General features: G+C 43.3%; 1 protein-coding gene across 2 annotated transcripts in view; it reads left to right on the top strand.

Annotated features, from left to right (window-relative positions):
- The first annotated feature begins 5,965 nt into the window (after positions 1 to 5,965).
- The window catches only part of B3GNTL1 (UDP-GlcNAc:betaGal beta-1,3-N-acetylglucosaminyltransferase like 1), a 715,330-nt gene continuing 707,999 nt past the window's right edge, over positions 5,966 to 13,296 (top strand). For both annotated transcript variants that reach the window (XM_029600286.1, XM_029600287.1), the window contains exon 1: positions 5,966 to 6,234. In XM_029600286.1, the coding sequence (XP_029456146.1) occupies positions 6,148 to 6,234 (87 nt within the window). In that variant the 5' untranslated portion in view covers positions 5,966 to 6,147. The remainder of the gene's footprint in view (positions 6,235 to 13,296) is intronic.

Here is a 13,296-nt window from a genome sequence, read left to right as displayed (position 1 = left end):
CTGAGCTTGTAACTTGATGATGCAGTCCATGGTGAGAAAAACTTGGCCCCGCTAGGTATCGAAGAGCACTCCCAAATACTCCAAGGACTGAGAGGGAACGAGCTTGCTCTTGGATAGATTGACCACCCAGCCCAGCGACTGTAGAGACTGCAGTACTCCGAGAATCGCATCTTTGGCTAAGGCTTCCGACTTTGCGCGAATCAGCCAGTCGTCCAAGTAGGGATGCACCAGAAGACCTTCCCTCCGGAGATGAGCTGCCACCACCACCAACACTTTGGTGAAAGTCTGTGGCGCAGTCACCAGACTGAAAGGTAGAGCTCGAAACTGAAAATGCTGTCCCAGGATGCAGAACTGCAGAAAGCTTTGGTGGTCCTGACGGATCCCTATATGGAAGTAAGCCTCCGTGAGATCTAGTGAACCTAGGAATTCTCCCTGCCTCACCGAGGAAATGACTGTCTGCAGAGTTTCCATGCGGAATCGTGGGATCTTTAGACACTTGTTCACCTCCTTGAGGTCTAGGATGGGGCAGAACGATCCTTCCTTCTTTGGTACCACGAAATATATTGAGTACCAACCCCTTCCTTGCTCCACTGGAGGAACGGGAACTATGGCCCTTAATTGTAGCAACCGCTGTAATGTCTCCCGAACCGCTGCTCTTTTTGTGGCATACCTGCAGGGAGAGATGAGAAACTGATCTCGGGGCCGCCGTGCAAAATCTAAAGCATAGCCTTGTTTTATCACGGACAGGACCCACTGATCCGTGGTCACCTTGGTCCACTCCTCGAAGAACAGGGCCAGTCTGCCCCCTACTTCCGGGGTCGAGGAGTGGACCGGCGCTCCTTCATTGGGAAGATTTTGCTCCTGAGGAAGGGAGAACCACCCCAGGTCTGCCAAATCTTCGACCCCTAAAAGACTGTGTATAGGTTTGCTGCTTCGCTGGAGCTGAACGAAAGGATGAAGCAGGCGACTTAGGTGGTCGATACCTCCGATTCCCTCTGAATCTGGCTCGAGAAGAGAAGGAACCGCGTGAGCGAGGTCTGTCTTCCGGCAACCGATGCCCTTATTCTCTCCCAGCGACTGAATCATGTCCAATCTTACCAAAAAGTAACTTACCCTTAAAAAGCAAGGATCCCAGTTGAGCATGTCCAATCTTACCAAAAAGTAACTTACCCTTAAAAAGCAAAGACCCCAGTTGAGCCTTAGAAGACACATCCGCCGACCAGTTGCGCAACTACAAGAGCCGGCGAGCAGTGACCGCCGACACCATGGACCTGGCGGATGACCGGAGGAGGTCAGGAAAGGCATCAGCACAGTAAGCCACCGAGGATTCCAAACGGTTCGCCTGAGCCACTTCCTTGGCCGAGAAATCTACATTGGCTTGTAATTGCTGCACCCAGCGAACCCTGGCTCGCATAGCAAAATTACTACAAATAGCCGCCTGGACTCCCATGGCTGAGACCTCAAAAATCCGTTTGAGCTGCACCTCTAACTTCCTGTCCTTCAGATCCTTGAGCGCTGTCATTCCTGTGACAGGAATCGTGGTTTTCTTCGTGACACTGGACACTGCAGAATCCACTTTCGGAACCCACAGCATCTCCAAGGCGTCCTCTGGCAGAGGATACAACTTATCCATGGCTTTACTGACTTTTAATCCGAGATCCGGGGTATCCCATTCTCGAAACAACAAGTCCGTTGCCGAAAAATGGAAAGGAAAGACAGTAGCAGGACCTTTCAGGCCCAACAAAACAGGGTCCATCTTCCTGAGTTTGGATTCCTCGGGTGGGCTGTCAATGCCCAGCTCAGAGAGTATAACTGGAATAAGAGGTGCCAACTCGTCTTTACGAAAAAGACGAACCACCTTAGGGTCATCGCCCTCCGCCGCCTGAGAGCCTCTCTCCACCAGCAGTGGATCTGGCTCTGGGTCAACCGCCCCCTGTGGAATCTGGTGTTGACCATCCGAGTCCCCAAGATCTGAATCCAGATCAGAAGAGTCTGTATCCCCCTGCGGATCCCCAGTGCGGAGGGGGCGCTTAGACTTAATAGGCCCCATCCCCTTATCAGCCTTGGCGCATTTAGCTGCCCGGGTCTTATGGGAATCTAACTTTCCCCCCGCAATCAGCTTGCCTGCCTTCCTTGCCTTGACGGCTTTATGTAAGAAAACAATGAAGGAGGACTCAGAGGAGATGTCAGAAGTCCCCTCAGGACTGACCTCTGGGCCAGGGGAGACAGGCTGCTGCGATTCTCTGTTTTCAGGGGGCGGCGGCTGAGGAGATAATTGAGGAGGAAAGAACCCCTCCCCCATGGTTGTCACAGTAGCAGAGCGGAACGAGTGCAAAATGGCTTCTGTTCCCGCGCTTAAGGGAAAAGGATCCTGTGCTGACTGAGCATCCCCTGCTGCCGGCGAGGGAACCCGCGGGAGCCTGCTTTTATTAATATTTCTAGCCATCCCTGCACCGGAGGAACCCTTTTCCCCCGGTAAACATTGAGAACACAAGTTCTGGCGGGAGAGCCGCGCACGGGCCGAGCCACACGCGTGACACGTGGCCGACCGTGGCATCGGGGAAGACAGGGAGGAGAAAAAAAACAGCTGAAAAAATTCAAACTTACACCCCCCGAGGCCGAAAACGCTGCGAACCGCCCCCCCCCCCCCCGCGATAATAGCAAGGAAGGGAGAGCCTTCCCGATCAAAAACGAAAGTAAAGAAAAAGTACATCAAAAACTTTTTTTTTTTTTTTAAAGCGAAAACAGCCTACCGTGGGTCCAGGGTGCTGATCTTTAGGGTGGAGTGAGCTGGGCTCCCCGGTATCACACCCACGCTGCCTCAATTAATAGTTAGGGTCCTCAACCCCCATCGGCAGCTGCCTCTGATCAGCAGGGGACATCCCAGAGCCTAACAACTCTCTGGGAGGTGGACCACAGGAAATGCTTCTATTTTTTTTTTTAAATAAATTTAAAGAGACAAACTCTGAAATTAGAAAAGTACATAGAAAACTCTTACTAACTAAAACTAATCTAACCCAAAATAAAGACTCTGACCAGACTGTAGGTTTTGCACCTCCACCATCTGCTAGAGACAGAGAAATACTGGCAGACTGAGGGTGGCACTCTCCTATATAAGGCGGAGCTTTGGTTTTAAAACATCTCTGTCTCTATCTGCTAGAGGGGGGGCAAAACCCAGCAGTCTGGACTGATCCGGGTACGTACAGGGAACACATATTATATGCACTGCTATGATGCGAACCAGAAATCCCTACAAAAAAAAAACTTGGAACCCATCTTCCTATACCGACCTTCATGAAATTTTTCATGAAGGTCGGTATAGAAAAATGTTAAATAAATAATAAATAAATAAAATAAATATACAGTGCAAAAATGAAAAAACAGAACCATCACCATTCCTCAAACATCAAACAATAAAATAAAATAAATACATAACCATAATACTAAAAACATACTAATCTTATTTAAACAAAAATGATGAATAAAAGATCAAATAATTAAAAACTCATATACAACTTTTTAAAATGTCCCAAACACCAATAAAATATTTCAAATCAGCAGACAACAAATAACACCTGAAAAATAAAACTAAAAAGGATTTTAAAAATTCACGCTCTCCATACCTGGGAACGTTTTCCAGTCGAGGATTAGTGGAAGTGGGATGCATAAACTTTCTCCTCTCTTTCTTATATGCCCACACACACACAAGCTCATAAACACGTACGCTCCCTCTCAGACAAGCCCATAGGCATCTCCAGCTCTTCTTTGGTTGGGATCTACCAGCACATCAGGCCCTCATCTTTGTTTCAGCCGCTGGCAGATTGGAATCCATCTGTAGCACCCATTCTCTCTCTCTCACACACACACACACAAAACCCAGGCAGCTCCCATTCTCACTCTCTCACTCACACACACAGCCTAGGCAGGCTCCCATTCTCTCACACATACACACCCCAGAAAAGCTCCCATTTACACCCCGGGCAGGCTCCCATTCATACTCATCCAAATCCCAGTCAGGCTCCCATTCTCACACACACACCCACACTCTGCCCATCCCAGGAAGGCTCCCATGCATGCATGTGCGCACACACACACACTCCCACCCATCCCAGGCAGGCTCTCATTCACACACACACACACACATATATGCAGGCAGGCTCCCATTCATACACACACCCATCCCAGGCGGCCTCCCATTCACACACACACCCATCACATACAACCTCCCATTCACACACACCCACCCACATATGAAATCACGTAGGTTCCCATTCATACACCCACCCATTCCAGGCAGGCTCCCATTCATACACCCACCCATCCCAGGCAACCTCCCATTCACACATTCATTCATGCCAGCCTGTACATTCTTCCTTGTGAAGGGCAGCCTTTCTGCAACTCCTCTTCATGGGCTGGCCCCCGAGGTAACTCCTGTATTCTCATCTCATGCATCACAAGACAAGAATACAGAAAGTGCTAGCACCACGAGTGCTGAATACCTCGGGGCCAACAAATGAGGAGGAGTTGCCGGATGGGCTTCCTCTTCTGTTGTAGCTTCCTTTTTCTTCTGTCACCAGTGGGACTGAGTTTACCGGCGGCTCCACGAGTCTTTTTGCTTTTCTACTGCCGGTGGGATTGGGTCCTCTGGCGGCACCATGGGCCTCCTGCTTCTTCTGCCGCTGATGGGATCGGGTCCACTAATAGTAACACAGGCCTCTTTCCCTGTTCCCAACACCGCCCCAAGTGTGCCACCCTGTGCAGTTGCACAGTTTGCAGTCCCGATGGCGCTGGGCCTGCCAACTTTCAAGAAACTGTGTTAATGTTAAGGGTTGAAATTTGTGTGAATTTCTTTCTTACCTGGTAATTTGCATTTCACATGTGAGATTTTCTTCTTTTCTCTCTCTAATGTGAGTCCTATGGAGCACATATCATTCTACTGTACACTGATCCTGTGCCTCTTAAAAAGCTAAACTTACATATTTTAAACTTTTTACTGCACTTCATTACTCAGGATTTTAGCAAGGATTTTCTATTTTACTTACTTTTACCATATTTTTAATGTGCCATATTTGCATGCCATTAACTTACTGCAATCCAGTCCCATTGTAATGGATTTTCTTATGGCATGGTAAACAAAAATTTGCAATTATCCTAAATACATTGCTTTGTTTTAGCTGTTTGTAGCTCAGGGTCCAGCCACCTGTTCCAGGCAACTCAAAGTTTAATTTTTATATAAAGGTGTATTTAAAGGTACTGTAAAATGAATTTCACAAGCTCCAACATAGCCAACATTGTCGAATTTCGGTGTCGTGCAGGCAAAGGGGTATATTTTAAAGGGAAAAATTGAAGAAGATAAAAAGCAGATTTTACCCACATAAATCTTTTGACTATATGTCAAAAATACTTGGGTAAGCCAAGGCCAATCCAAAATGGAGGAAAAACAAAAACCTGAGAACTACAGGGGAAAAAAATGTAAAAGAGACACTAAAGAAAAAATAATATTTAATTTAAAGCTAGCATATTTCAGAACTTCTAGAAAATTATATACTTCACAGCTGTACATATACATTTCGTAATAACGATTCACATGTGCAGTGTTATCAGTCTGCATAGTGAGGGATCCATTTAAAATTATTTGTATGAATACCGCACCAAGTAGAAATCGCACAAATATCTGGCAGCTTGCTGGTTCCGCTTTGTTATTGCTCCATCCTCGGGTGGGGTGGAAGAAACTACAATGTTTGGCAATGTTATGCAAAAGTAACACAATCAAAGGGGGGGACGGGCGAACTTCCGTCCGAACCCGCCGCCACCCGCCAGCACGTGACAGGCAGACGGGGGAAGCTACCACTTAGAGCGTAGCGCCGCTAAGAGCCAGCAGCCAATGAGAAGCCTTCGTGCGTCCGGTTGCGCGAGGTCCTGCGGCTAGCGTGGCTTTTTTTTTTATGCGTGCGTGCGACTAGCGTGGAGAATAGCAGCGCTTGTGGTTTATAGTGACGTGGGAGAAGGGTGCTCTTTTCGTGGTTGGCTCCCTGGCTTTGTTTCGGCTTCGCCGAGCCCAGGCTTCGGAGCAGGCGTGGGTAGGGTTCGTATGGCAGTGGAAGCTCCGTGGCTCCTGAGCGTACCTTGGCTGGACCGTCAGCTCTCATGCATAAAGAGCCGTGTTCCGAGGGCCCTGCTCTGGGGCAGAGAACAGCGTTAGATAAGAGAGAGCTCGGAGGGCAGGCGGACGTGGTACGTTTGCTGCTCTGCAGCGGGGGTTCCTCCCTCCACAGCTCATCTGTGGCCTGCAGTAGCTGAAGTATTCAGACGAGTCAATGCGATTCTTTGGTTTCGCTCTGGGTTTCTAGCTTTCCTAGATTAGGTTTCAGGGAATGTAGCAGATAGCCGTCTTGATAACCAGTAGGATACCTATGAGATTTTTTTTATGCTAGGTCTAGTTTGCAATAATAAATTTCCTGTATTTCACTACAATGGCAACTTCAGCCCCCTTTGCGTGTGAATTTTCATTAGTCTGTTGGAAGATTGTCATGTTCCAACACTGGTGACCCTTATAAGCAGTTTTAAATAGTTTTTGGTCTTTATTATAAATAGCCTGCTTTATGTGCATATAGCAGAACTGAAATTTATATTCCACGTTTGCTTTATTAGCAAAGCCACGGATTTTGGAGGAAACTACTAAAGTCAGTTATTTTTTCCTTGTTTGAGTTTATATGGCAGCTTTTGCAAGTAGAAGTGGGGAAGACGCCACACATTTTTGTTGCTTTTCTTACATAATGCAGGCTTCTTGAACATTATAGCTTGAAATGCTGCTGTAACCATTGACCAAATAGGAATTAAAAATCTTATGTTGGTGCCACACTGCTGATTATGCTGAGCTTTTTTGGCATCTTGCTAGTCACTTAACATTTTTTAGGGCTTGACTGCTACTTCCCAAGTGCTGGAATTTGTGTACAGCCAGTAGTGGAGATATGCAAATCAAAGTAATAGACACAAAACAACAGTGCCTTACAAAAGTTTTGACACCTGTGTACTTGTTTCTTATTCTGCTGTCTAAAAAAAAAATACAAGTTAAAATGCAGTAAAGTATGATCTACAAACATACACTTTAATCATGAAAGAACAATTATAAAATATTCCAAAAATCATTAATAAAAAAGTCTTAATTGCATAAGTCTTCACACCCATTGACTTAATACTTTGTAGATATGTCATTTGCATAAATTGTTTATGAAAAGCATTTACCAGTTTTGCATAGTGGGTTGGTGCAGTTTTTTGTCCAATGTTCTTGGGCAGAGGAGCTTAAGCTCTGTCCAGTTGGCCGGGGCTTATTTGTAGACCACAATCTTCTACAGATTTTCTGGGTTTTGAGTGGGCTGTCTGACACTTTCTTCTGGCTGTGTGGCTACATTGTTGCTTTTGCTTTATGTTTCGGATCTTGTCCTGCTGAAAGGTTAATATTCTCCTTGGTCCCAGGTCTGTGGAAGAACAGGATTTCCTCCAGGATCGGCCTATACTTTGCACCATCCATTTTTCCGTCAGTCATTGTAAATCTCCGTATCCCTGCTGTGTAAAGCAACATAATGCTGCCACCCCCCATGCTTTATTGTGGGAATGCTGGTGCTAGGTTAATGTGCTGTATCTGTTTTACACCACATATATTGCTTAGGATTGAGAGCAGGAACTTCTACCTTGGTCTCAGATCATAAAACTTTCTCACGTGTGTGCGGTGTCTCCCTAATTGTTTCTGTGCAAATGCTATGTAGCATATCATATGACTTCTTAAGAAGTGGCTTTCTTCATGCCACCCACCATTACAGGTAGTGTTCATGGAGTAATCGAGAAACATAGATTGGAGTTATTTTGATAGCTCCTTGGTTAACTTGTTTTGACTTTTGCTTCAGTTTCACTTTATACAACAGAAACAGCTTGATTATTTAACCAGGAGTATTCAGTCAGTTCAACTACTGTGATTGGACCCAGGTGGGCTCTATTTAATGTATTATGGATCTTGTTGAGGCAACTTTTTGAACTAGAATTCATTTGAATTTGCTATAACAAATTATGTGAAGACATTGATTCAAGACTTTTTGTAATACTTCTATAATTCTTTTATGATGAAAGTAGAATGTTGTATAGGTCAGTGAAACAAATTCCTACTTTAATGCATTTTTATTTATTTATTTTTTAGAATGTACAAGGATGAAAATACTTTTTGAGGCACTGTACTATTAAGTAGTTGGCTAGTAGGGCAATGTTTTATTTCATATCTCTGCTGCTGCACCATTGTTGGAAACAACTGCCAGCAGTTATCAATTTACCAACTCAGAGTACTGTGGTTGCTGTTAGTCTACTTGAATGCACAGAAGTAAAGGTTAACAAATAAAGCAAATATATATAATCAGATGATACCTTTTTTATTGGACCAACTTAATACATTTTTTGATAATAGATTGAGTCGCATAGGTAGAAGTACTGAGCCACTTTTTGTGATTTGATAGCTGAGGCACCTTTTGCTGTTTTTGACCATGTTGAGAGAGTTTTCATCTGGTGGAGGTATTGTTTTCTCTGTGGAAGAACATACAGGCCACTGCAATATTGCGTAAAAAAAAAAGTGTCATTTACCTCTCCTGGGTGCTCGATGCAAATGAGTTGCTGCGCTAAAAGGGATGTGCAGTGGGTAATTTGTGCATCCCTAGCACTCTGCATCAGTAGCACAGGAGATGTGGCTGTGCCCCCACAACAGGCTGGCCAGAGCTTCCTCTGGCAGGGCTGTTCCTGATTTGGTCCTTTTCACTGACACTTTTCAGTGAAAGGACCAGTTCTCTTTCAGGTTAGCCTTCTAAAAGGAGATTGGTCCTTTTGCTGACGTGATAGTCAATGAACCAATCAACAGCTTTTTTTTTTTTTTTTAGCCCTTGAGCGTGCTATGATTCTGCTTTCTTTGGTTCCTCCTACTTAGTGCAGCATGCTTTAATGCCAGCTCCTGGGCAGGTGTTAAATTTTCTGCGTTAAAATGAGTGCCTTGGCCATGTGGCAATTTTTGGCATCACAGGGTAATAGCTAATAGCCTCATCTACATTGAATTTACATGTGATAAGCGCTATTAGCTACATGCTGGTTTGGACCCACATTTTGGACATGCTCATCCCAGTATTGCATCAGGCATAAGCATAGTGCATCCAAAACGCGCGTTTAGCAGCGCGTTGACCTGAATGCCCGGTATTGCATCGGCCTGTGAGTTTTCTCAGATCTATGTTTATCTGTGCTTTAATCTCATGCAACACATATTGAATTGTTCGGATAATCTGTTCTCTCTAGTAACTTTTTTTTTTTTTAAGTGGAAAAACTCAGTGCAAGAGAACACTGTAACAATTTGGTATTCTTTGCTCTTGCAGCATTAACATTGACTCAAAGTTTCCCTTACAACTTTTCTTCATTTTCTAACAAATCTCCCTTTACCTTCAGAAGATAAACTGCTTAGAATGGTCAAGTATTAAAAACAGAATCTTATTCTAAAAAAAATTTGCACTAATTCTTTGCGTACCTTTAAACCCCCCCCCCCCCCAAAAAAAAAAAACATTTATGGGGACATTTCTTTCAGGATCCTTAGAGGGAGGTAAGAACATAAGAAATTGCCATTATGGGTCAGACCAAGGGTCCATCAAGCCCAGTATCCTGTTTCCAACAGAGGCCAAACCAGGCCCCAAGAACCTGGCAATTACCCAAACACTAAGAAGATCCCATGCTACTGATGCAATTAATAGCAGTGGCTATTCCCTAAGTAAACTTGATTAATAGCCTAACTGCTTTTCTTCTAAACAAAACTTTTTGGGGTTTTTTTATATTTAGCCTGCTTTCTGGTGGGAAGAAGGCTTATGAGATCAGTCTTTGTGTGGGCGTGTGTCTTCCCCACACTGACCCTTGTGTTTAGTGTCCTGTACACGCCAAACTTTCTGTGCAGTTCAGGGAGTCTAAGGAAATCCTAATGGAGGTATTTTTAGATTCATGTATACTTCTCCATTGGTTCTGTGTGGAACTTGTAATAATACTCTGCTAGAAGTGAACTATGTAATAGTACTAGTGGCAAAGACAATATCTGTTTTTTTTTTTTTAGGGATCTGCTGATGGTAAATGAATAAATAGAGCATCTTTGAGCCTTACCCATTTCAGTCCTTCCTAAAATGTACACTGGTCTGTGATAGGGTTTTATGATTTGTTTACCTAATCCTCGAGCTCTGGTGTTTAGATGTGATAGGAGCTCCTGCTGCTAGCATTCATTCTTACTACTATGCATAATCCAAGGAAAAGGCCCTCTTAATTACTTACTGTTACATTTTAGCACTTTGAAGTTTGTTTTTTTTTTCAAATAGTGTAAATAAAGAATTTTGGACAGGAGTGTACTCTACTGCCTAGCACAATGGCTTTATGGTAATAGATGGGGGGGCCCAGGAGGTCATGGAGAGTTGACTGTATTCTATTTTAGAGTTCTGTCTTGCCATAACAAACTCAAACCAAATTACAGCAGAGGGTACTACAATTTATAATTATATGTAGTAAGCTCATTTGTTCTATAGTGTGACATAGACTGCATCAATAAAGGAAAAGTGGGAAATGAAATATTCAATTACCCCAACACAAAATGACAGATTATATTCTGGGGTTTTCATAATATCCATCAATTTGCGAATGTGACTCCTGCAGAAAGTCCTGAGATAAAGACTCAAGACATTTAGGAGTGAACAGCAGAACAGTACGAAATGTTAAAGCATTTTAAATAAATTAGACCATCACAATTTAAAAAATTATTCTATTCCTCCAAATCCCCAAAGCAGAACATACTGGCCGATACAGTACCTGCCCTTGGACGCGCGTTTTCCCTTACCCCTTATTCAGTAAGGGGCGGAAAACGCACGTCCAACCCGCGATACAGAAAGTAAAATGTGCAGCCAAGCCGCATATTTTACTTTAATAATTTAGTGCCTACCCAAAGGTAGGTGCTAGTTTCTGCCGGCACCGGGAAAGTGCACATAAAAGCAGTAAAAACTGCTTTTCTGTGCACCCTCCGACTTAATACCATGGCAATATTAAGGCGGAGGTCCCGAAGAGTAAAAAAAGTAAAAAAAAAAAAAAAATTAAATAAATTTTAATTTAAAATGGGCCTTCGGCTGTCGGGCCGAAAACCGGACGCTCAATTTTGCCAGCGTCCGGTTTCCGAGCCAGTGGCTGTCAGCAGGCTCGAGAACTGACACCGGCAAAATTGAGCGTCGGCTGTGAAACCCGCTGACAGCCGCTGCTCCGGGCTAAAAGGAGGCGGTAGGGACAGAATTTAGCACATATCCTCACTTTCTTTCTTGACAAATATTGCCTTAATCTATATTAATAAAACAAGTAAATACATTTGAAGACTTCTTTTCCTGATGGTGCTGTTTTATTTTCTGCTAAGCTTGGTCTGAATTCAGCCACAGCCTTTGCGTGGGTGTGTGCAAGTTGCACTATTTGGCAGTTAAATGCCATTTGAAAAACAGGCCTTATATCACTGTAGTGTAAATATAGGCCCCTCTTTAAAAAGTGTGTTGTGTTAACGCACCAAAACATACTTTATTAGTGAATAATTCCACTGACAAATTGGGATCTCTTCTAAATGGTACAAGTTTTGGCATGTTAACACTTTTTAAAATAGGGGCAGTAGTATTTTCTGTGACTTTCACATTTTTGTGACTGTAAAGTTACATAGGACATCTACAACTTGTGAAAAGGAGTATAGTAGTCATGAAAGGTTAAGAATCACTGCCCTAGAACACAATACACCATTCAGTTGTGAAGTACAGATGGGAAAACAGAACCGACTGGACTGCTGCAGCTCTCTATTTAGAAGAAACATGCTAGTAGAAGCAGATTATTTAATGTTGGTTGCACATGCAAAATACTGATGAAGCCTCACCGAATATAGAATTAGTGACCACCTATTAGCAATAGAAATATTCAGACAAAAGCTGAACTTGGAAACCCCCCAAAACCAGAACCTGCCTTCAGTGCAGTGCAGGAAAAAAAGAAATGTATTTCTTCATGTACTGTGCAAAATATAAAGATATTAGAGATGCACAATTTCCAAAACTGACACAGAAAGGAGGAGCAGAAAAACTGCTTGAAGAATGTAACAGTCACTCTTCTATACTGCCTTCCTCACTCAAAGGAGACCAAAAGCAGTTTGCCAGAAGAATGTAAGTACAGTAATAAGCATAAGCTGATATAAAAATCAGCAAGAAATAAAACTTTATTCCAAAAGTGTTGCACATCCATCCTCTGTTACAAAAAAAAAAACCCAAACAGGAGAGAAACAGCAATTATAGCAATATGCTGTATCCTGCCACTAGGCCATAAATGTGATCTGATAAGATGCAATATAGATCAGCACAGAACTTGGAAATTGATCTTTTATTGTACTTTCTTTAACCTATAATTTTATTATTATGGTTATTTTATGTAATTCTTTTCACAAATATTCTTTTTATTTTAACCCCTTTATATATTACTTTACAATGGATGTACAAATTATCATGAAAATCAAGTTTCCTAGAGAACAGGGGTGGCAGGAGGTGGCCAGTGACATTGACAGGTCATCCCCCAAGAAATACAGGACGTTGGAAGAGAGTAACAGTTCAAAAAAGCAGAAAAGGTGACTAGGTAGAGTAGCTGGAAAGCTGTGATCAAAAATGCTCATAGTCTAGACAAAATATCAGACCTGCAGGCCCTAATTGGACTTTGACATTGTTGCTGTTACATGCTTCATTGATTCTTATGATTGGGATAAGGCCATCCTAAGCTATAACTTGTTTAAGAAGGACAGAGAGGCCAGAAAAAGGGGGGGGGGGGGGGAGGAGTAGCTCTTTATGTTAAAAACAATATCCAACAACCGAATTGCAAGGGACTTGAGGTTGAGAAGAAGCATTATGGACTGTCCTAAAAAACGAAGATGGTGCTTCCATTTTTACTGGTGTGATCTACAGACCTCCAACTCACACAGAAGAACTGGACAGAGATCTGATCGAAGACATCCAAAAGGTGGGAAAGAAGGGAGAAGTGTTGTTCATTGGAGATTTTAATCTGCCAGATGTGGATTGGAGTATTCCTTCTGCAGAATCTACAAGAAGTAGAGAGTGGATGTCCTTCAAGAACACTTGCTCAAACAAATGATAATAACTCAAGAGGGGAGTGTGTGATACTCGACCTCGTGCTCACTAATAGGGTTAATGTCTCTATTGTCTGAGTAGGTGCCCACTTGAGCACTAGTGA

The sequence above is a fragment of the Rhinatrema bivittatum genome, chromosome 4, assembly GCF_901001135.1.
Source record: "Rhinatrema bivittatum chromosome 4, aRhiBiv1.1, whole genome shotgun sequence".
Classification (NCBI taxonomy): domain Eukaryota; kingdom Metazoa; phylum Chordata; class Amphibia; order Gymnophiona; family Rhinatrematidae; genus Rhinatrema; species Rhinatrema bivittatum.
The sequence above is the reverse complement of the archived record's forward strand: the minus strand, read 5'-3'. Positions and strand labels throughout refer to the sequence as shown.